At 51.5% G+C, this 23182-nt stretch overlaps 1 protein-coding gene across 2 annotated transcripts in view; it reads right to left on the bottom strand.

Annotated features, from left to right (window-relative positions):
- ROCK1 (Rho associated coiled-coil containing protein kinase 1) overlaps nt 1-23182 on the bottom strand; it is a 196074-nt gene that overhangs the window by 83123 nt on the left and 89769 nt on the right. For both annotated transcript variants that reach the window (XR_012847639.1, XM_075826366.1), the window contains exons 5-7: nt 11386-11561; nt 5645-5729; nt 623-767 (exon numbers count right to left, since the gene is read on the bottom strand). Coding sequence is in view for 1 of the 2 variants with exons in the window: in XM_075826366.1 (XP_075682481.1) it covers nt 623-767; nt 5645-5729; nt 11386-11561 (406 nt within the window). In the remaining variant the exon portion in view is untranslated. The remainder of the gene's footprint in view (nt 1-622; nt 768-5644; nt 5730-11385; nt 11562-23182) is intronic.

Below are 23182 nucleotides of genomic sequence, written 5' to 3'. Positions count from 1 at the left end.
GGAATCAATGAAAAACAGCTCCAAAAACCGCATGACATGCACTTCTGTTTAGGCACCGTTATTTGAAAATGAGGCGTAAAACACCCCCTCGGAACAGAACACTATTTCCCATTGAAATCAATGGGCAGATGTTTGTAGGCGTTCTGCTGCTGATTTTTCAGCCGTTTATCGGGACGTTTACGGCTGAAAATAGCCCGTGTGAACATACCCTTAAAAGGGTATCTGCCAAAAGGTCGTTACAATCAGTTTTTTTTGTTTGTATACAGGACAAAAATGTCCTGAGAATATATTATTCTCTCTTGGGCTGGCAGCAACATCCACTGCTATAAGACTCAAGGAATAGACTGGACTTCCATCTCCTTGGTGTTTACTTAGTACCCAGTAACAATGCGCAAAGAAAATAAGGTATATGACCCTATACGCCTCCACATCTTTCCACTGACTGAGCACTTTCAATACAATTCACCATAACGGGAAAGGTGGAGGTGAAATGTCCGTGACAGAATATACAAAACAGAAATGGAAAATGTACATTCTAGATAGAAGAAAAAAATAAATAAATAAATAAAAATAAAAGTTAGCTCGTTATCTGCATACCTTTTTTTAGGACCATGAAACTTACCTACAAGCATTTCATACAGGAACACTCCTACAGACCACCAATCACATTCTCGTCCATAGTAACCGTCACCTCCCTGTGATTTTAATACTTCAGGGGAAATGTAGTCAGGAGTTCCTACAGCAGTGTCGCATCGTACCATTCCTTCCTGTGTGTCAGAGTTCAAACGTTTTACTAGGTCATATCCCAAAAATATCACAAAACGTATTAATCAATATCTGCATATTACAAGACACTCCTCAGAACACTCATTAACCTCCTTACCACCAAAAGAAACCCCATTTAAAGGGGTATTCCAAATTTCAGCAAAGGATATTAATTACCAACCACAAAGAAGAGAAACGAGCTTATAGCCGAAGTATATATAAAAAGTTGAATTTTATTTAACATCTATAAAATACAAAATTTAAAATTAGAACAGAAGGACAAGACCCTAGTATAAACATAGGAGCAATTACTGACACTTCCAAAGTATTGGGTATATATATATATATACAAGCTGTAAGTCATATATAAACCCATAAAGGATATGCTCCCCTGTTTAATGATTGATGAACCATATATACAAGTGTCTTTACACAGTGTCTTGTATGTTATAGATGTTAAATAAAATTCTACTTTTTATATATACTTCGGCTATAAGCTCGTTTCTCTTCTTTGTGGTTGGTATACAATGTGGAGCTGCCTATACGGTAAATTATGGGGGGACGCTTCTGCTATGAACCGTGCCTAGCCCGTAGTACAAATGTTTTTGGAGTGGACATATTGATTAAAGGATATTTTTTGTATAACAAAAGTTACACAATTTTTCAATATATTTTATGTATCAATTCCTCACTTTTTTCAAGATCTCTGCTTGCAGTCATTTAAGAACAGTCATTGTTTACCTTCAATGAATAACACAAATCTGTATTGACTGACACACAGGTGAACAGCTCGTCACAGCAAAGTTATAAGAGCTATGTCCTCTAATAAACCAGGCACCAGTGTGATCACACGACCAGGACAGCTTTTTAACCACTAGAACAATGGGAAAGATTTATGAAACTATCTAAAAAACCTCAAAAAAACAAACAGGTGCTTAGTCTACAGTGACGTCTTTTGGCGTCGCTGTAGAAGAGGCTGATGAGCGCTTATGCTCTAAGCAGGAGCTTTAAACTTACAGCTCCTGATCTTAGGGAAGCCACCTGAACACAGCTGGGATCGTTAAAAAAAATCCAACCCTAGCTATTTCTCGCATGGAATAGCCTTCATTTCGAAGTATAACATTTCCTAATCTGACTCCTTTCCATGGCCCTCCTTTTTAGATTAGTCATCAGAATAAGATTCCCTCACACTCCTTCTCTTCATGTCCGTCATACACGGATACTGGAAAGTGACCGGCTCATGCAGCTTTATGTTACCACCGCATGTGTATAAAAATGACCGGACCATTGTACAGAACAAACACTGTTACACTTTGTGTCTCCCTTATGTCCTCATAGATTGTAAGCTCTTGCGAGCAGGGTGGTCCTCACTCCCCAGGTTTGAATTGTAAATGAACTTTGTCACTATGTAATGTCTGATATTGTTTGTTTCATGTCCCCTCTAAATTGTAAAGTGCTGCGTAATATTTTGGCGCTATATAAAGATTATTATTATTATTATTAAGAACAAGAATAGACTGTCGAGTTTCACATGAAAGCTCTCTTTTTCTAGCCATTTGGAGAGTTTAATTGAACCCACAAATGTAATGCTCCAGATTCTCAACTAGCTCAAAGGAAGGTCAGTTTTATAGCTCCTCTAAACAGCAAAACTGTTTACAGCGGTGCTAACATAATTGCACAAGGGTTTTCAAGTGTTTTCTAATCATCCATTAGCCTTCTAACACAGTTAGCAAACACAATGTACCATTAGAACACTGGAGTGATGGTTGCTGGAAATGGGCCTCTATACACCTATGTAGATATTGCATTATAAACCAGATGTTTGCAGCTAGAATAGTCATTTACCACATTAACAATGTATAGAGTGTATTTCTGATTAATTTAGTGTTATCTTCATTGAAAAAAACTGTGCTTTTCTTTCAAAAATAAGGAAATTCCTAAGTGACCCTAAACTTTTGAACAATAGTGTATATATACATACACACATACACACACTATTCCGTCTTAATGAATTATAATATCAAAGAGTTAATTTATTTCAGTAATTCAATTCAAAAAGTTAGTCATATTATATGGATTCATTACACACAGAGTGATCTATTTCCAGAATTTTTTCTTTTAATGTTGATGATTATGGTAACAGTTAATGAAAACCCAAAATTTAGTGTCTCATAAAATTAGAATATTATATAAGCCCAATTTCAAAAATAATTTTAATAGCGAAATGTTGGCCTACTGAAAAATATGTCCAGTATATGCCCTCAATACTTGGTCGGGGCTCCTTTTGCATGAATTACTGCATCAATGCGGCGTGGCATGGAGGCGATCAGCCTGTGGCACTGCTGAGGTGTTATGGAAGCCCAGGTTGCTTTGATAGCGGCCTTCAGCTCGTCTGCATTGTTGGGTCTGGTGTCTCATCTTCCTCTTGACAATTCCCAATAGATCCTCTATGGGGTTTAGGTCAGGCGAGTTTGCTGGCCAATCAAGCGCAGTGATACTGTGGTTATTAAACCAGGTATTGCTACTTTTTTGTTTTATGCAAAATAAAACATTTTTTTAAAACCGACACTCAAGGTTTACATAGCCTTTATGTTAATCAGTTCTGAATTAAGAAGTAGCCTCGATCTCTCCTCCAGCAGTTCGTGTTCACATGATGTGAATCGGTGGTTGAGTTACATGCAGCCAATCAGCAGCCTGCACACACCTTTATGTATGGGAGGCTGCAAACGCCCCACCACTGACAACACTGATATGTACACAAATTATATAAATTGACATTACCATTCCCTTGTCAATAGCTTGTGTCCCCACACTAAGAAAAGATGCTCCATCACTATTACTCAATGGGGAACACAATAATTTAATAAAACAAATGTCAGAAGAGCAGACAAATCCGCTTTAATGATATATGTAGATGATAGGTGACAACCAACAAGATTACCATTAACCCCTTGGCGACATTCGATTACTAAAATGTCGCCAAGAAGTATGGAGCGCGCTCACGCGATGAACGTTTGTAAAGCATTTGTAAAGCAATTTCTCCCGAAATACCCCATATGTGATCATAAACTGCTGTTTGGGCATACGGCAGGGCTCAGAAGGGAAGGACCGCCATTTGGAGTGCAGATGTTGCTGGATTGGTTTCTGGGCGCCTGTGGGCCCAAAACAGTGGAAACCCCCCAGAAGTGACCCAATTTTGGAAACTACACCCCTCAATGCATTTACCTAGGGGTGTAGTGAGCATGTTAACCCTGCAGGTGTTTTGTAGAAATTAGTGTGAACTCGATGTTGCAGAGTGAAAATGGGATTTTTTCCACAGATATGTGGACAATATGTGGTGGCCAGCTTGTGCCACCATAAGACAGCTCTCTAATTATTATGCTGGGTTTCCTGGTTTTAGAAACACCCTACATGTGGCCCTAATCTCTTGCCTGGACAGTCGACCAGGCTCAGGAGTGAAAGCGAACCATCTAAAATTGAGGCCTAATTTGGCGATTTACAGAGTATTGGTTCACAACTGCAGAGGCTCAGATGTGAAATAAAAATAAACCCCTGAGAAGTGACCCCATTTGGAAACTGCACCCCTCAAGACATTTATTAAGAGGTGTAGTGAGCATTTTCACCCCACAGGTCTTTTCCATAAATGACTGCGCTGTGGATGGTGCAAATTAAACATTTATATTTTTCCCTTGATATGCCATTCAGTGGCAAATAGGTCGTGCCCAGCTTATGTCACTGGAGACACACACCCCAAAAATTGCTAAAAGGGTTCTCCCGGGTATGACGGTGCCATATATGTGGAAGGAAACTGCTGTTTGAGGACGCTGTAGGGTTCATATGGGAGGAAACGCCATTTGGCTTTTGGAGCGTGGATTTTGCTTGGTAGTAGTTTTATTTGGAGTCTTACTGGTGTTTCCGTTTATAATGTAGGGCATATGTAAGCCGGGCGGAGTACATAAGGGGCATAGTCAGGTGGTATAATAATGGGGTAAAAAAAAAAAACAATAAAATAATCCATAGATGTGTGTTACGCTGTGAAGCAATCCTTTCTGCACAGGCCGGTGTCGCACTGATATATGGCGTCCTTTATTATCCCCCTTTTGGTCCACACTCCGCGCCTTTGTAGTTTGGGGAATTTTGCTGGGAAGTGTTGTCCTGGTATAATACGGGCACCGTCGCATCCAGGGGATATGTTTGGGCCCTCCCTTTCCTGGTTCCCTAATTTTAGGTCCTTGATAAATCGCCTCTTCAAACAGAAAAAAAATGTTCCCCTCGGGCACAACTGCATATTTTTTTATTTCCTGACTTATTGGAGCCATAACGAATTTTATTTTTCATAGACGTAGCGGTATGAGGGCTGGTTTGTTGCGGGACGAGCTGTAGTTATTATTGGTACCATTTTGGGGTACATGTGACTTTTTGATTACCTTTTATCCTATTTTTTGGGATGCCAGGTAAACAAAAAAACGCAATTCTGGCACAGCTTTTTTCGTTTTTTTTATACAGCAAATACGACCAAATATTGGTCCTCATTAATAACTTTAAATAACATCGCGTTTGAGCGCTGCACTTAAGGGGTTAATGGCGGGGATCGAAGCTAATTTCGGTCCCCGCCGTTACAGCCGGATCTCAGCTGTAAGATACAGCTGAGATCCGGTGATGATGGCACCGGCTCAGCTTCTGAGCCGGTCCCAAACATTCGGCGTATGGGTACGGCAAGATGCGGGAAGTCAATGCTTTCCATGACGTACCCATACGGCAAATGTCGGGAAGGGGTTAAAATATTACAACCAAAGCATAACAAAGATATACGGTACATGATTCTTGAGCACGAAGGTCATTTGAATGATTTCTTAGGTTATATAGTCCTCTAACTTACCGAGTTCATCTTCATACAAGTACCAAAATCTGCAAGTTTTAAATGACCAGATTTGTCAAGCAGCATATTGTCAGGCTTCACATCCCTGCAAGACAAGAAACATTGATTTACAAACTTTAAATATTTCAAGGATGTTTATTACTATTATTCTTATTAATAAGAATACAAAATATTCTAATAAAGCCTAAGGATAATGACACTAGCATCTTATTTAAAGTTATTAATGAGGACCAATATTTGGTCGTATTTGCTTTTGGCAATTCTGATAATATTCTAATTAAATTCTTTTTTATTATTATCTTCTCAAAAATGGTTTAAGATGTATTGTACATTTGTTTGACCTGTATTTGCAGTTCATTCCCAACATTTTACTGCATGTAAACGATTGAGTTATTAAAATTGATTATGTATCTTTAAATACCTGTGCTATATAAGCAGGTACCATCGTGAACATGATTTCCTGTCTCTGATGAAGTCCCAGCAGGGATAAAACGCGTAAGACGTATGCACGGTGGTGAGAGACGTCATCACACCGTTTTCCTTAGGCGTGGTTACCAGTAACTCCATGCCTCAAACCACGCTTGGTTTGTTACCCACTACCTTGGCCAGTATTTCTTTATTGGGTCCCTGGACTTGAGATTCCTAACCTCTAACAGTTACGAGGTATGGGACACAACACCTAGAGCAGGGGTCTCAAGCACGCGGCCCACGGGCCGCATGCGGCCCCTGGGGCTGTCATCTGCGGCCCGCGGGACACAGAGCCGCTAGTATCGGCTCTGCTCCGAGACTCTGGAATTCCCTGACATCGCTGTCCACATATGAACAGCGATGTCTGGGGCTTCCCCAGAGCCGGAGTCCCGAGCAGAGCGCTGGTGTCGGCTCTGCTCCGGGACTCTGTGGAATTCCCTGACATCGCTGCCCATATATGGACAGTGTGTCAGGGTCTTCCCCAGAGCGGAGTCCCAGGCAGAGCGCTATTATCGGTTCTGCTCCGGGACTCTGGGGAAGCCTCTGACATCTCTGTTCATACATCGACAATGATGTCAGGGGCTTCCCCAGAGCAGGAGTCCCAGTAATGTCAGGAGCACAGCTGGAGTCCCAGGAAGAGCCTACTAGCGCACTGCCTGGGACTCCAGCTCTGGGCAAGCCCCTGACATCACTGGGGCAGCCTCTACAGAGGGCACTCTGGCAGCCTCTACAGAGGGCACTCTGGCAGCCTCTACAGAGGGCACTCTGGCAGCCTCTACAGAGGGCACTCTGGCAGCCTCTACAGAGGGCACTCTGGCAGCCTCTACAGAGGGCACTCTGGCAGCCTCTACAGAGGGCACTCTGGCAGCCTCTACAGAGGGCACTCTGGCAGCCTCTACAGAGGGCACTCTGGCAGCCTCTACAGAGGGCACTCTGGCAGCCTCTACAGAGGGCACTCTGGCAGCCTCTACAGAGGGCACTCTGGCAGCCTCTACAGAGGGCACTCTGGCAGCCTCTACAGAGGGCACTCTGGCAGCCTCTACAGAGGGCACTCTGGCAGCCTCTACAGAGGGCACTCTGGCAGCCTCTACAGAGGGCACTCTGGCAGCCTCTACAGAGGGCACTCTGGCAGCCTCTACAGAGGGCACTCTGGCAGCCTCTACAGAGGGCACTCTGGCAGCCTCTACAGAGGGCACTCTGGCAGCCTCTACAGAGGGCACTCTGGCAGCCTCTACAGAGGGCACTCTGGCAGCCTCTACAGAGGGCACTCTGGCAGCCTCTACAGAGGGCACTCTGGCAGCCTCTACAGAGGGCACTCTGGCAGCCTCTACAGAGGGCACTCTGGCCGCCTCTACAGAGGGCACTCTGGCCGCCTCTACAGAGGGCACTCTGGCCGCCTCTACAGAGGGCACTCTGGCCGCCTCTACAGAGGGCACTCTGGCCGCCTCTACAGAGGGCACTCTGGCCGCCTCTACAGAGGGCACTCTGGCCGCCTCTACAGAGGGCACTCTGGCCGCCTCTACAGAGGGCACTCTGGCCGCCTCTACAGAGGGCACTCTGGCCGCCTCTACAGAGGGCACTCTGGCCGCCTCTACAGAGGGCACTCTGGCCGCCTCTACAGAGGGCACTCTGGCCGCCTCTACAGAGGGCACTCTGGCCGCCTCTACAGAGGGCACTCTGGCCGCCTCTACAGAGGGCACTCTGGCCGCCTCTACAGAGGGCACTCTGGCCGCCTCTACAGAGGGCACTCTGGCCGCCTCTACAGAGGGCACTCTGGCCGCCTCTACAGAGGGCACTCTGGCCGCCTCTACAGAGGGCACTCTGGCCTTATCTAGGGGTGTGTTGCATTATCCACAGAGGGCACTGCGGCAGCATCCACAGAGGGCACTGCGGCAGCATCCACAGAGGGCACTGCGGCAGCATCCACAGAGGGCACTGCGGCAGCATCCACAGAGGGCACTGCGGCAGCATCCACAGAGGGCACTGCGGCAGCATCCACAGAGGGCACTGCGGCAGCATCCACAGAGGGCACTGCGGCAGCATCCACAGAGGGCACTGCGGCAGCATCCACAGAGGGCACTGCGGCAGCATCCACAGAGGGCACTGCGGCAGCATCCACAGAGGGCACTGCGGCAGCATCCACAGAGGGCACTGCGGCAGCATCCACAGAGGGCACTGCGGCAGCATCCACAGAGGGCACTGCGGCAGCATCCACAGAGGGCACTGCGGCAGCATCCACAGAGGGCACTGCGGCAGCATCCACAGAGGGCACTGCGGCAGCATCCACAGAGGGCACTGCGGCACTATCTAAAAAGGGGCTGCCCAATCTTGACATGTGTGCTAACTGAGCCGCCGGAATGCGTTTGGCGACACAAAATGGAAAGTTGGATTGTTGAAATAAGCACGTGGAGAAATATCTCAAATTTTAAACCTAGCGCTATTATAGTAATGTAGTATTATTATTCTAGTAATATAGTGTTATAGTAGTTCAAATAACTAATTGATTAACAATAATTTTGTATTGTATCAAATTTGAAAGTAATGCGGCCCGTCAACTTCCCATTTTTTCTATATGCGGCCCACTTACCCGGCCGAGTTTGAGACCCCTGACCTAGAGGATATCAATTGGCTGCTTTAAACCCGAAGCAAGGACTTTGGATGCACGCTACAACAGCCCTCACCTGGACCCGGGAATTAACCCATCCTGTTACGGATAAGGAAGCAAGGGAAAAATCCACTGTGTATAATCAGGAATCCGCCTGTTTGAAGGAATTGAAGTGACCAAAAATACGTTCCTAAGGTCAGATACACGTGGCTGTTAAAGTTGTACTGAAAGTTCCAAAAAGATAAAGACCATCTATGGACTGATGTGCACGCAATAGATGAGTATGCGAAAAATCTTTGTGGATCACTTATATTCGCATTGCTCATTCCTGGATGTGCCTAATAATCCTGCCGTCTTGACTGGTTTGGATTTACCTGTCCCTCCCAGGCTGTAACTTGTTATATGCACCTTGCTGATATATCCTTTTATATCTCTTTTAGCATATTTATGCTTATATTCATATATACCCATAATTACTCCTGGCCAGGTAGTTTTTAATTGCTTTCTATTATTGTATAAGTAATCTGTGGGAATTGTCTGTATTACTTTCCCCCTTTTTTTCTACGAATTAAACTAATTTTTTACCATATTTATAGATATATTTATTATTTATATATCAATCATTGAATTTTCTTACCCAGATGAGTGCTTGTTTTGTCCTGGATAGTATTTTGGTTTATTGTTTTTGGTTTAGTTACTAGGACGGCACCGTGTGGCTTCCCAACCACAATATTCTGGGATTCTGGATATTCCCCTTTATCTTTTGTTAATATTTACAGTGCTGACCCTTCTTTTTCAGGACTGCTGTAATTGACCCTGGCATGCTGGATATCCGCTACTAGGCCAATTTCTGACTGATGGCACCCCATTCTTGCCTAATCAGTGCTTGGAGTGGATCACGATTTCTGTGTTTTTATTTGTCCACCCGATATTGAGGATTGACCACAGGTTCTCAATGGATTTGACATCTGGGGAGTTTCCTTGCCATGGACCCAAAATGTCAATGTTTTGTTCACCCAGCTACTTAGTTATCACTTTTGCCTTGTGACATGATACTCCATCATGCTGGAAAAAGCGTTGCTCAACACCAAATTGCTCCTGGATCGTTGGGAGAAGTTGAACTTGGAGGATTTTTAGATATTCTTTATTCAAGGAAGTGTTCTAAGGCAAAATTGTGAGTGAGCCCACTCTCTTGGATGAAAAGCCCCACACATGAATGGTCTCATCATGCTTTACTGTTGGCATGACACATGGTAGCGCTCACCTTTTCTTCTCCGGACAATCATTCTTCCAGATGTCCCAAACAGTCTGAAGGGGGCTTCATCATAAAAAATAAACTTTACCCCAGTCCTCTACAGTTCAACCCTTGTACTTCCTGCAGAATGTCAGTCTGTGCTTAATGTTTTACTTGAAGAGAAGTGGCTTCTTTGCTGGCCTTCTTGACACCAGGCCAGCCTCACTGTGTGTCAGTAGGTGCACTGACACCTGCCTACTGCCATTCCTGAGCAAGCCCTACACTGGTGTTGAACTGATCCCGTAGCTGAATCCTCTTTCGCAGACGGTCTTGGCACTTGCTGGACTTTCTTGGGCGCCCTGGAGCCTTCTTCACAGCAAGTGAACCTCTCTTCTTGATGATCCGACAAAAGGTTGATTCAGGGGCAATCAAACAAGCAGCAATGCCCTTGCCAGTAAAGCCCTTTTGATGTAAAGCAATGATGACGGCATGTGCTTCCTTGGAGGTATCCACGGTTAACAGAAGAAGACAATGATTTTAAGCACCATCCCCCAGCAACTGGTGCGCTCTAATAATTCAATTTGCATGATAAAGTGAGATCAGCTGCCTTGTCCAGGTTAACACTTTCTCTTGAGCCAAGGAGAAGATCACTAAAATTATTTTAGCAGATCATTTTGTAGCAGGGCTTAAATGCAGTGGAAATGGGTTTTTTGTGATTAAGTTATTTTTCATGGCAAGGAATGACTTTGCAATTAATTGCAACTCACTCTTGATAACAATCTAGAGTTAACGCAAATTGTTACTATAAAAACTGAAGAAGCAAACTTTGTGAAAACCAAAATTTGTGTCAGTCTCAAAACTTTGTCAAGACTGTATACGTCTACCAAGCACATACACCGATTACCAGGCATATACCGAAATTGTTAACTTATTAATTTGTATACTTTTGCCTTAAAAAGGTATTGAAAAAAGTGAAGTCCACAAAGTAAAATTTATTTTTTTGTGTGACTTAAAGGGATAGGTCATCAGTATATGATCTGTGTGGCTCCGACACCCAGACCTATTAGCTGCTCCTGTGGCCTGCGGGAGGCCACCCGAGCAGCTGATGGGTGCGGGGTCCGGGTGTCAGACCCCCACATGTCATATACTGATGACGTATCCAGTAGATAGTTAATCAGTTGTCCAGTAATGGACAACCCCTTTAACAGCATACGTAAGTAACTATGTAGGTATACATTCGGGCGGACCAATTCAAGCACTCCTGCCAAATGTAATGCCTGAAGGTAGCATGAACCTAGACTTACACCCACAGGGGAAAGCTGCAATTACATACCACTTTTATTCCTATTTGTTATTATATAAAAAAAATTCTAACTCATCTACATTTTATTTTCGGAGTGTAGATGAGACTGTGCACAGCTTTCATAAACTTACCTATGAATGAAGCCCATTGAATGAATGCCATCTAAGGCTAAAACCACTTGAGCTGTATAGAAACGTGCCCATTTCTCAGGTACATCGTAGTTGCTCATTAAATTTACCAGGTCTCCTCCCGGCATGTACTCCATTACCATATAGAGATACCGATCATCTTGAAAAGCATAGAATAGCTGCCGATAGATCAAAATACAGGTTACCTTTTTATCATAAAGACTACATAGTAAAAACAGAATCCAGAATATAGATAACATTTGCAGTTAAAGCATACTGAACCAAGAACAGATCCATTCTCCCCTTTTCTGGATTAGCAGTTTGATAATTGGAAGAAAGAACTTACCAGAAGGAAATACAAATTAAATAGGTTTTCTATTAAAGAGGCTCTGTCACCACATTTTGCAACCCCTATCTGCTATTGCAGCAGATAGGCGCTGCAATGTAGATTACAGTAACGTTTTTATTTTTAAAAAACGAGCATTTTTGGCCAAGTTATGACCATTTTTGTATTTATGCAAATGAGGCTTTCTAAAGTACAACTGGGCGTGTTGAAAAGTAAAAGTACAACTGGGCGTGTATTATGTACGTACATCGGGGCGTGTTTACTACTTTTACTAGCTGGGCGTTCTGACGAGAAGTATCATCCACTTCTCTTCAGAACACCCAGTTTCTTGCAGTGCAGATCTGTGACGTCACTCACAGGTCCTGCATCGTGTCGGCACCAGAGGCTACAGATGATTCTGCAGCAGCATCGGCGTTTGCAGGTAAATCGATGTAGCTACTTACCTGCAAACGCTGATGCAGAATCAACTGTAGCCTCTGGTGCCGATGTGGCCGACACGATGCAGGACCTGTGAGTGACGTCACAGATCTGCACTGCCAGAAGCTGGGCGTTCTGAAGAGAAGTGGATGATACTTCTCATCAGAACGCCCAGCTAGTAAAAGTAGTAAACACGCCCCGATGTACGCACATAATACACGCCCAGTTGTACTTTTACTGTAAACACGCCCAGTTGTACTTTTGCAAGCCTCATTTGCATAAATACAAAAATGGCCATAACTTGGCCAAAAATGCTCGTTTTTTAAAAATAAAAACGTCACTGTAATCTACATTGCAGCGCCTATCTGCTGCAATAGGAGATAGGGGTTGCAAAATCTGGTGACAGAGCCTCTTTAAAGGCGCTTACTTGACCAAATGCTTTAGTATATAGGTTTCAAATAACGTAGTATTCCTAGATGTGCTTCAACTTCCTGATGCATACTATATTCTGTGGCCACATATTGTGGTGATGTATGCCACCATATGACTATACAGTGGCATATGTTGGAGCCTTCTATCGAAGTTATATGTCAGGAAATCCTCGAAAGCAGAGTGAAAACAGCCAAACTTCTATTCTGCAATATGAGGATTTGAAATTTCAGACTTTGGCCTCTTGCACCCGACTATTTTGGTCAGTTTTTGGAAGTCAAAAACAAGAGTGGAATCTACGCAGAGAAGTATAATGGAATTATTAACCCTTGTGTTTTGCATCCACTCCTCGTTTTGGCTTCTAAATACTGATGCAAAATACTGATCAAAATCCTGCCACGTGAAAGTGGCCTTAGGCTGCACTAAAACACTGATGACATTTTGCGCGAGAGGGAGAGCGAGTGAGAGAGCGCGCGATTGTGAGAGAGCGCGATTGTGAGAGAGAGCGAGCGCGGGTACGAGAGAGAGAGAGCGAGCGAGCGTACGAGAGAGAGAGAAAGCGAGCGAGCGAGGGTACGAGAGAGAGAGCGAGCGAGGGTACGAGAGAGAGAGCGAGCGAGGGTACGAGAGAGAGAGAGCGCGAGCGAGGGTACGAGAGAGAGAGAGAGCGAGCGAGGGTACGAGAGAGAGAGAGAGCGAGCGAGGGTACGAGAGAGAGAGAGAGCGAGCGAGGGTACGAGAGCGAGGGTACGAGAGAGAGAGAGAGCGCGAGCGAGGGTACGAGAGAGAGAGAGCGAGCGAGGGTGAGAGAGAGAGAGAGCGCGAGCGAGGGTACGAGAGAGAGAGAGCGAGCGAGGGTGAGAGAGAGAGCGAGCGAGGGTACGAGAGAGAGAGCGAGCGAGGGTACGAGAGAGAGAGCGAGCGAGGGTACGAGAGAGAGAGAGCGAGCGAGGGTACGAGAGAGAGAGAGAGCGAGCGAGGGTACGAGAGAGAGAGAGCGCGAGCGAGGGTACGAGAGCGAGGGTACGAGAGAGAGAGAGAGCGCGAGCGAGGGTACGAGAGAGAGAGAGCGAGCGAGGGTGAGAGAGAGAGAGAGAGCGCGAGCGAGGGTACGAGAGAGAGAGAGCGAGCGAGGGTGAGAGAGAGAGAGCGAGAGAGAGAGCGAGCGAGGGTACGAGAGAGAGAGAGCGCGAGCGAGGGTACGAGAGAGAGAGAGCGCGAGCGAGGGTACGAGAGAGAGAGAGCGAGCGAGGGTGAGAGAGAGCGCGAGCGAGGGTACGAGAGAGAGAGCGCGAGCGAGGGTACGAGAGAGAGAGAGAGCGCGAGCGAGGGTACGAGAGAGAGAGAGAGCGCGAGCGAGGGTACGAGAGAGAGAGCGCGAGCGAGGGTACGAGAGAGAGAGAGCGAGGGTACGAGAGAGAGAGAGAGAGAGCGCGAGCGAGGGTACGAGAGAGAGAGAGAGAGAGCGCGAGCGAGGGTACGAGAGAGAGAGAGAGAGCGCGAGCGAGGGTACGAGAGAGAGAGAGAGAGCGCGAGCGAGGGTACGAGAGAGAGAGAGAGCGCGAGCGAGGGTACGAGAGAGAGCGAGCGAGGGTACGAGAGAGAGGAGAGAGACAGAGAGAGAGAGCGAGCGAGCGTACGAGAGAGAGGAGAGAGACAGAGAGAGAGAGAGCGAGCGAGGGTACGAGAGAGAGGAGAGAGACAGAGAGAGAGAGAGCGAGCGAGGGTACGAGAGAGAGGAGAGAGACAGAGAGAGAGAGCGAGCGAGGGTACGAGAGAGAGGAGAGAGACAGAGAGAGAGAGAGCGAGCGAGGGTACGAGAGAGAGCGCGAGCGAGGGTACGAGAGAGAGAGAGAGCGAGCGAGGGTACGAGAGCGAGCGAGGGTACGAGAGAGAGAGAGAGAGCGAGGGTACGAGAGAGAGAGAGAGCGCGAGCGAGGGTACGAGAGAGAGAGCGAGGGTACGAGAGAGAGCGAGCGAGGGTACGAGAGAGAGCGAGCGAGGGTACGAGAGAGAGGAGAGAGAGAGAGAGAGCGAGCGAGGGTACGAGAGAGAGCGCGAGCGAGGGTACGAGAGAGAGAGAGAGAGCGAGCGAGGGTACGAGAGAGAGAGCGCGAGCGAGCGTACGAGAGAGAGAGAGAGCGAGCGAGGGTACGAGAGAGAGCGAGCGAGGGTACGAGAGAGAGAGAGAGCGCGAGCGAGGGTACGAGAGAGAGAGAGCGAGCGAGGGTACGAGAGAGAGAGAGAGAGCGAGCGAGGGTACGAGAGAGAGAGCGCGAGCGAGCGTACGAGAGAGAGAGAGAGAGCGCGAGCGAGGGTACGAGAGAGAGAGAGAGAGAGCGAGCGAGGGTACGAGAGAGAGAGAGAGAGCGAGCGAGGGTACGAGAGAGAGGAGAGAGAGAGAGAGAGCGAGGGTACGAGAGAGCGAGCGAGGGTACGAGAGAGCGAGCGAGGGTACGAGAGAGCGAGCGAGGGTACGAGAGAGAGGAGAGAGAGAGAGAGAGCGAGGGTACGAGAGAGCGAGGGTACGAGAGAGCGAGCGAGGGTACGAGAGCGAGCGAGGGTACGAGAGCGAGAGCGAGGGTACGAGAGAGCGAGCGAGGGTACGAGAGAGAGAGCGAGGGTACGAGAGAGAGAGAGAGAGGGTACGAGAGAGAGAGAGAGAGAGGGTACGAGAGAGAGAGCGAGGGTACGAGAGAGAGAGAGAGGGTACGAGAGAGAGAGCGAGCGAGGGTACGAGAGAGAGAGAGAGAGCGAGCGTACGAGAGAGAGAGAGAGAGCGAGCGAGGGTACGAGAGAGAGAGAGAGAGAGAGAGCGAGCGAGGGTACAAGAGAGAGAGCGCGAGCGAGGGTACGAGAGAGAGAGAGAGCGAGCGAGGGTACGAGAGAGAGAGAGAGCGCGAGCGAGGGTACGAGAGAGAGAGAGAGCGAGCGAGGGTAGGAGAGAGAGCGAGCGAGGGTACGAGAGAGAGAGCGCGAGCGAGGGTACGAGAGAGAGAGAGAGCGCGAGCGAGGGTACGAGAGAGAGAGAGAGAGAGCGCGAGCGAGGGTACGAGAGAGAGAGAGAGAGAGAGCGAGGGTACGAGAGAGAGAGCGAGGGTACGAGAGAGCGAGCGAGGGTACGAGAGCGAGCGAGGGTACGAGAGAGAGAGAGAGAGAGAGAGAGAGAGAGCGAGGGTACGAGAGAGAGAGAGAGCGCGAGCGAGCGTACGAGAGAGAGAGAGAGAGAGGGTACGAGAGAGAGAGAGAGAGAGGGTACGAGAGAGAGAGAGAGCGCGAGCGAGGGTACGAGAGAGAGGAGAGAGAGAGAGCGAGGGTACGAGAGAGAGAGCGAGGGTACGAGAGAGAGAGCGAGGGTACGAGAGAGCGAGCGAGGGTACGAGAGAGCGAGCGAGGGTACGAGAGAGCGAGCGAGGGTACGAGAGAGCGAGCGAGGGTACGAGAGAGAGAGAGGGTACGAGAGAGAGAGGGTACGAGAGAGAGAGGGTACGAGAGAGAGAGAGGGTACGAGAGAGAGAGGGTACGAGAGAGAGAGAGGGTACGAGAGAGAGAGAGAGGGTACGAGAGAGAGAGCGAGGGTACGAGAGAGAGAGAGAGGGTACGAGAGAGAGAGCGAGCGAGGGTACGAGAGAGAGCGCGAGCGAGGGTACGAGAGAGAGAGCGAGCGAGGGTACGAGAGAGAGAGAGAGCGCGAGCGAGCGTACGAGAGAGAGAGCGAGCGTACGAGAGAGAGCGAGCGAGGGTACGAGAGAGAGAGAGAGCGCGAGCGAGGGTACGAGAGAGAGAGAGAGCGAGGGTACGAGAGAGAGAGAGAGCGAGGGTACGAGAGAGAGAGAGAGAGCGAGGGTACGAGAGAGAGAGAGAGCGAGCGAGGGTACGAGAGAGAGGAGAGAGAGAGAGAGCGAGGGTACGAGAGAGAGAGCGAGGGTACGAGAGAGCGAGCGAGGGTACGAGAGCGAGCGAGGGTACGAGAGCGAGCGAGGGTACGAGAGAGAGAGAGCGAGGGTACGAGAGAGAGAGAGAGAGAGCGAGGGTACGAGAGAGAGAGAGAGAGCGAGCGAGGGTACGAGAGAGAGGAGAGAGAGAGAGAGAGCGAGGGTACGAGAGAGAGAGCGAGGGTACGAGAGAGAGCGAGAGAGGGTACGAGAGCGAGCGAGGGTACGAGAGAGAGAGAGAGAGAGAGCGAGGGTACGAGAGAGAGAGAGAGAGCGCGAGCGAGCGTACGAGAGAGAGAGCGAGCGAGGGTACGAGAGAGAGAGAGAGAGGGTACGAGAGAGAGAGAGAGCGCGAGCGAGGGTACGAGAGAGAGAGAGAGAGCGCGAGCGAGGGTACGAGAGAGAGAGAGAGAGCGCGAGCGAGGGTACGAGAGAGAGAGAGAGCGCGAGCGAGGGTACGAGAGAGAGAGAGAGCGAGCGAGGGTACGAGAGAGAGAGAGCGCGAGCGAGCGTACGAGAGAGAGAGAGAGCGAGCGAGCGTACGAGAGAGAGAGGGTACGAGAGAGAGAGAGAGAGCGCGAGCGAGGGTACGAGAGAGAGAGAGAGAGCGCGGGTACGAGAGAGAGAGAGAGCGCGAGCGCGGGTACGAGAGAGAGAGAGAGAGCGCGAGCGAGGGTACGAGAGAGAGAGAGAGCGCGAGCGAGGGTACGAGAGAGAGAGAGAGAGCGAGCGAGGGTACGAGAGAGAGAGAGAGAGAGAGAGAGAGAGCGAGCGAGCGAGGGTACGAGAGAGGAGAGAGAGAGAGAGCGAGGGTACGAGAGAGCGAGCGAGGGTACGAGAGAGAGGAGAGAGAGAGAGCGAGGGTACGAGAGAGAGAGCGAGGGTACGAGAGAGCGAGCGAGGGTACGAGAGCGAGCGAGGGTACGAGAGAGAGAGCGAGCGAGGGTACGAGAGAGAGAGAGAGAGAGAGCGAGCGAGGGTACGAGAGAGAGGAGAGAGAGAGAGAGAGAGCGAGGGTACGAGAGAGAGAGCGAGGGTACGAGAGAGCGAGCGAGGGTACGAGAGCGAGAGAGAGAGAGCGAGGGTACGAGAGAGAGAGAGAGCGCGAGCGAGCGTACGAGAGAGAGCGAGGGTACGAGAGAGAGAGAGAGCGAGGGTACGAGAGAGAGAGAGAGCGCGAGCGAGGGTACGAGAGAGAGAGAGCGCGAGCGAGGGTACGAGAGAGAGAGAGAGCGCGAGCGAGGGTACGAGAGAGAGAGAGCGCGAGCGAGCGTACGAGAGAGAGAGAGAGAGCGAGCGTACGAGAGAGAGAGAGAGAGCGAGCGAGGGTACGAGAGAGAGAGAGCGAGCGAGGGTACGAGAGAGAGAGAGAGCGCGAGCGAGCGTACGAGAGAGAGAGAGCGAGCGAGGGTACGAGAGAGAGAGGGTACGAGAGAGAGAGAGAGGGTACGAGAGAGAGAGAGAGGGTACGAGAGAGAGAGAGAGAGCGCGAGCGAGGGTACGAGAGAGAGAGAGAGCGCGAGCGAGGGTACACGAGAGAGAGAGAGAGAGAGCGAGGGTACGAGAGAGAGAGAGAGAGAGAGAGCGAGCGAGGGTACGAGAGAGAGAGAGAGAGAGCGAGCGAGGGTACGAGAGAGAGGAGAGAGAGAGAGAGAGCGAGGGTACGAGAGAGAGAGCGAGGGTACGAGAGAGCGAGCGAGGGTACGAGAGAGCGAGCGAGGGTACGAGAGCGAGCGAGGGTACGAGAGAGAGAGAGAGAGAGAGCGAGCGAGGGTACGAGAGAGAGAGAGAGAGAGCGAGCGAGGGTACGAGAGAGAGAGAGAGAGAGCGAGCGAGGGTACGAGAGAGAGGAGAGAGAGAGAGCGAGGGTACGAGAGAGAGAGCGAGGGTACGAGAGAGCGAGGGTACGAGAGAGCGAGCGAGGGTACGAGAGAGAGAGCGAGGGTACGAGAGAGAGAGCGAGGGTACGAGAGAGAGAGAGAGGGTACGAGAGAGAGAGAGAGAGAGGGTACGAGAGAGAGAGAGAGGGTACGAGAGAGAGAGAGAGGGTACGAGAGAGAGAGCGAGGGTACGAGAGAGAGAGAGAGGGTACGAGAGAGAGAGAGAGGGTACGAGAGAGAGAGAGCGAGCGAGGGTACGAGAGAGAGCGAGCGAGGGTACGAGAGAGAGAGAGAGCGCGAGCGAGCGTACGAGAGAGAGAGAGAGCGAGCGAGGGTACGAGAGAGCGCGAGCGAGGGTACGAGAGAGCGCGAGCGAGGGTACGAGAGAGCGCGAGCGAGGGTACGAGAGAGAGAGAGAGCGCGAGCGAGGGTACGAGAGAGAGAGAGAGAGCGAGCGAGGGTACGAGAGAGAGAGAGAGCGCGAGCGAGGGTACGAGAGGGAGAGAGAGAGCGAGCGAGGGTACGAGAGAGAGAGAGAGCGAGCGAGGGTACGAGAGAGAGAGAGAGAGCGAGCGAGGGTACGAGAGAGAGGAGAGAGAGAGAGAGCGCGAGCGAGGGTACGAGAGAGAGGAGAGAGAGAGAGAGCGCGAGCGAGGGTACGAGAGAGCGCGAGCGAGGGTACGAGAGAGAGAGAGAGCGCGAGCGAGGGTACGAGAGAGAGAGAGAGAGCGAGCGAGGGTACGAGAGAGAGAGAGAGCGAGCGAGGGTACGAGAGAGAGAGAGAGCGAGCGAGGGTACGAGAGAGAGAGAGAGCGAGCGAGGGTACGAGAGAGAGAGAGAGAGAGAGAGAGCGCGAGCGAGGGTACGAGAGAGAGAGAGAGAGCGAGCGAGCGTACGAGAGAGAGAGCGAGCGAGCGTACGAGAGAGAGAGCGAGCGAGCGTACGAGAGAGAGAGCGAGCGAGCGTACGAGAGAGAGAGCGAGCGAGGGTACGAGAGAGAGAGAGAGCGCGAGCGAGGGTACGAGAGAGAGAGAGAGAGCGCGAGCGAGGGTACGAGAGAGAGAGAGCGAGCGAGCGTACGAGAGAGAGAGAGCGCGAGCGAGGGTACGAGAGAGAGAGAGAGCGCGAGCGAGGGTACGAGAGAGAGAGAGAGCGCGAGCGAGGGTACGAGAGAGAGAGAGCGCGAGCGAGGGTACGAGAGAGAGAGAGAGAGCGCGAGCGAGGGTACGAGAGAGAGAGAGAGAGCGCGAGCGAGGGTACGAGAGAGAGAGAGAGAGCGCGAGCGAGGGTACGAGAGAGAGAGAGAGAGCGCGAGCGAGGGTACGAGAGAGAGAGAGAGAGCGCGAGCGAGGGTACGAGAGAGAGAGAGAGCGCGAGCGAGGGTACGAGAGAGAGAGAGAGCGCGAGCGAGGGTACGAGAGAGAGAGAGAGAGAGCGCGAGCGAGGGTACGAGAGAGAGAGAGAGAGCGCGAGCGAGGGTACGAGAGAGAGAGAGAGAGCGCGAGCGAGGGTACGAGAGAGAGAGAGAGCGCGAGCGAGGGTACGAGAGAGAGAGAGAGCGCGAGCGAGGGTACGAGAGAGAGAGAGAGCGCGAGCGAGGGTACGAGAGAGAGAGAGAGCGCGAGCGAGGGTACGAGAGAGAGAGAGAGCGCGAGCGAGGGTACGAGAGAGAGAGAGAGCGCGAGCGAGGGTACGAGAGAGAGAGCGCGAGCGAGGGTACGAGAGAGAGCGAGCGAGGGTACGAGAGAGCGCGAGCGAGGGTACGAGAGAGAGCGAGCGAGGGTACGAGAGAGAGCGAGCGAGGGTACGAGAGAGAGCGAGCGAGGGTACGAGAGAGAGCGAGCGAGGGTACGAGAGAGAGCGAGCGAGGGTACGAGAGAGAGCGAGCGAGGGTACGAGAGAGAGCGAGGGTACGAGAGAGAGCGAGCGAGGGTACGAGAGAGAGCGAGCGAGGGTACGAGAGAGAGCGAGCGAGGGTACGAGAGAGAGCGAGCGAGGGTACGAGAGAGAGCGAGCGAGGGTACGAGAGAGAGCGAGCGAGGGTACGAGAGAGAGAGAGCGAGGGTACGAGAGAGAGCGAGCGAGGGTACGAGAGAGAGCGAGCGAGCGAGGGTACGAGAGAGAGAGAGAGCGCGAGCGAGGGTACGAGAGAGAGAGAGAGCGCGAGCGAGGGTACGAGAGAGAGAGAGAGCGCGAGCGAGGGTACGAGAGAGAGAGAGAGCGCGAGCGAGGGTACGAGAGAGAGATAGAGCGCGAGCGAGGGTACGAGAGAGATAGAGCGCGAGGGTACGAGAGAGAGAGAGAGCGCGAGCGAGGGTACGAGAGAGAGAGAGAGCACGAGCGAGGGTACGAGAGAGAGAGAGAGCGCGAGCGAGGGTACGAGAGAGAGAGAGAGAGAGAGCGCGAGCGAGGGTACGAGAGAGAGATAGAGCGCGAGCGAGGGTACGAGAGAGAGATAGAGCGCGAGCGAGCGTACGAGAGAGAGAGCGCGAGCGAGGGTACGAGAGAGAGAGAGAGCGCGAGCGAGGGTACGAGAGAGAGAGAGAGCGCGAGCGAGGGTACGAGAGAGAGAGAGAGCGCGAGCGAGGGTACGAGAGAGAGAGAGAGCGCGAGCGAGGGTACGAGAGAGAGAGAGAGCGCGAGCGAGGGTACGAGAGAGAGAGAGAGAGAGAGAGAGCGAGCGAGGGTACGAGAGAGAGGAGAGAGAGAGAGAGCGAGAGAGAGCGAGGGTACGAGAGAGAGAGCGAGGGTACGAGAGAGAGAGCGAGGGTACGAGAGAGAGAGCGAGGGTACGAGAGAGAGAGCGAGGGTACGAGAGAGCGAGCGAGGGTACGAGAGAGAGAGAGAGGGTACGAGAGAGAGAGAGAGGGTACGAGAGAGAGAGAGAGGGTACGAGAGTACGAGAGAGAGAGAGCGAGCGAGGGTACGAGAGTACGAGAGAGAGCGAGCGAGGGTACGAGAGTACGAGAGAGAGAGAGCGAGCGAGGGTACGAGAGTACGAGAGAGAGAGCGAGCGAGGGTACGAGAGTACGAGAGAGAGAGAGCGAGCGAGGGTACGAGAGTACGAGAGAGAGAGAGCGAGCGAGGGTACGAGAGTACGAGAGAGAGAGAGCGAGCGAGGGTACGAGAGAGAGCGAGCGAGCGAGGGTACGAGAGAGAGCGAGCGAGCGTACGAGAGAGAGCGAGCGAGGGTACGAGAGAGAGCGAGCGAGGGTACGAGAGAGAGCGAGCGAGGGTACGAGAGAGAGAGAGAGCGCGAGCGAGGGTACGAGAGAGAGGAGAGAGAGAGAGCGAGGGTACGAGAGAGAGAGCGAGGGTACGAGAGAGCGAGGGTACGAGAGAGAGAGAGAGGGTACGAGAGAGAGAGAGAGGGTACGAGAGAGCGAGCGAGGGTACGAGAGTACGAGAGAGAGAGAGCGAGCGAGGGTACGAGAGTACGAGAGAGAGAGCGAGCGAGGGTACGAGAGTACGAGAGAGAGAGAGAGAGCGAGCGAGGGTACGAGAGTACGAGAGAGAGAGAGCGAGCGAGGGTACGAGAGTACGAGAGAGAGAGAGAGCGCGAGCGAGGGTACGAGAGAGAGGAGAGAGAGAGAGCGAGGGTACGAGAGAGAGAGCGAGGGTACGAGAGAGAGAGCGAGGGTACGAGAGAGAGAGCGAGGGTACGAGAGAGAGAGAGAGGGTACGAGAGTACGAGAGAGAGAGAGCGAGCGAGGGTACGAGAGTACGAGAGAGAGAGAGAGCGAGCGAGGGTACGAGAGTACGAGAGAGAGAGAGAGCGAGCGAGGGTACGAGAGTACGAGAGAGAGAGCGAGCGAGGGTACGAGAGTACGAGAGAGAGAGCGAGCGAGGGTACGAGAGTACGAGAGAGAGCGAGCGAGGGTACGAGAGTACGAGAGAGAGCGAGCGAGCGAGGGTACGAGAGTACGAGAGCGAGCGAGGGTACGAGAGCGAGCGAGCGAGGGTACGAGAGAGAGCGAGCGAGCGAGGGTACGAGAGAGAGCGAGCGAGGGTACGAGAGAGAGGAGAGAGAGCGAGCGAGGGTACGAGAGAGCGAGCGAGGGTACGAGAGAGAGCGAGCGAGGGTACGAGAGAGAGCGAGCGAGGGTACGAGAGAGAGAGAGCGAGGGTACGAGAGAGAGCGAGCGAGGGTACGAGAGAGAGCGAGCGAGCGAGGGTACGAGAGAGAGAGAGAGCGCGAGCGAGGGTACGAGAGAGAGAGAGAGCGCGAGCGAGGGTACGAGAGAGAGAGAGAGCGCGAGCGAGGGTACGAGAGAGAGAGAGAGAGCGCGAGCGAGGGTACGAGAGAGAGATAGAGCGCGAGCGAGGGTACGAGAGAGATAGAGCGCGAGGGTACGAGAGAGAGAGAGAGCGCGAGCGAGGGTACGAGAGAGAGAGAGAGCACGAGCGAGGGTACGAGAGAGAGAGAGAGCGCGAGCGAGGGTACGAGAGAGAGAGAGAGCGCGAGCGAGGGTACGAGAGAGAGATAGAGCGCGAGCGAGGGTACGAGAGAGAGATAGAGCGCGAGCGAGCGTACGAGAGAGAGAGCGCGAGCGAGGGTACGAGAGAGAGAGAGAGCGCGAGCGAGGGTACGAGAGAGAGAGAGAGCGCGAGCGAGGGTACGAGAGAGAGAGAGAGCGCGAGCGAGGGTACGAGAGAGAGAGAGAGCGCGAGCGAGGGTACGAGAGAGAGAGAGAGAGAGAGAGAGAGCGAGCGAGGGTACGAGAGAGAGGAGAGAGAGAGAGAGAGAGCGAGAGAGAGCGAGGGTACGAGAGAGAGAGCGAGGGTACGAGAGA

This window comes from Rhinoderma darwinii, chromosome 5, assembly GCF_050947455.1.
Source record: "Rhinoderma darwinii isolate aRhiDar2 chromosome 5, aRhiDar2.hap1, whole genome shotgun sequence".
In the NCBI taxonomy this organism is placed as follows: domain Eukaryota; kingdom Metazoa; phylum Chordata; class Amphibia; order Anura; family Rhinodermatidae; genus Rhinoderma; species Rhinoderma darwinii.
The sequence above is the reverse complement of the archived record's forward strand: the minus strand, read 5'-3'. Positions and strand labels throughout refer to the sequence as shown.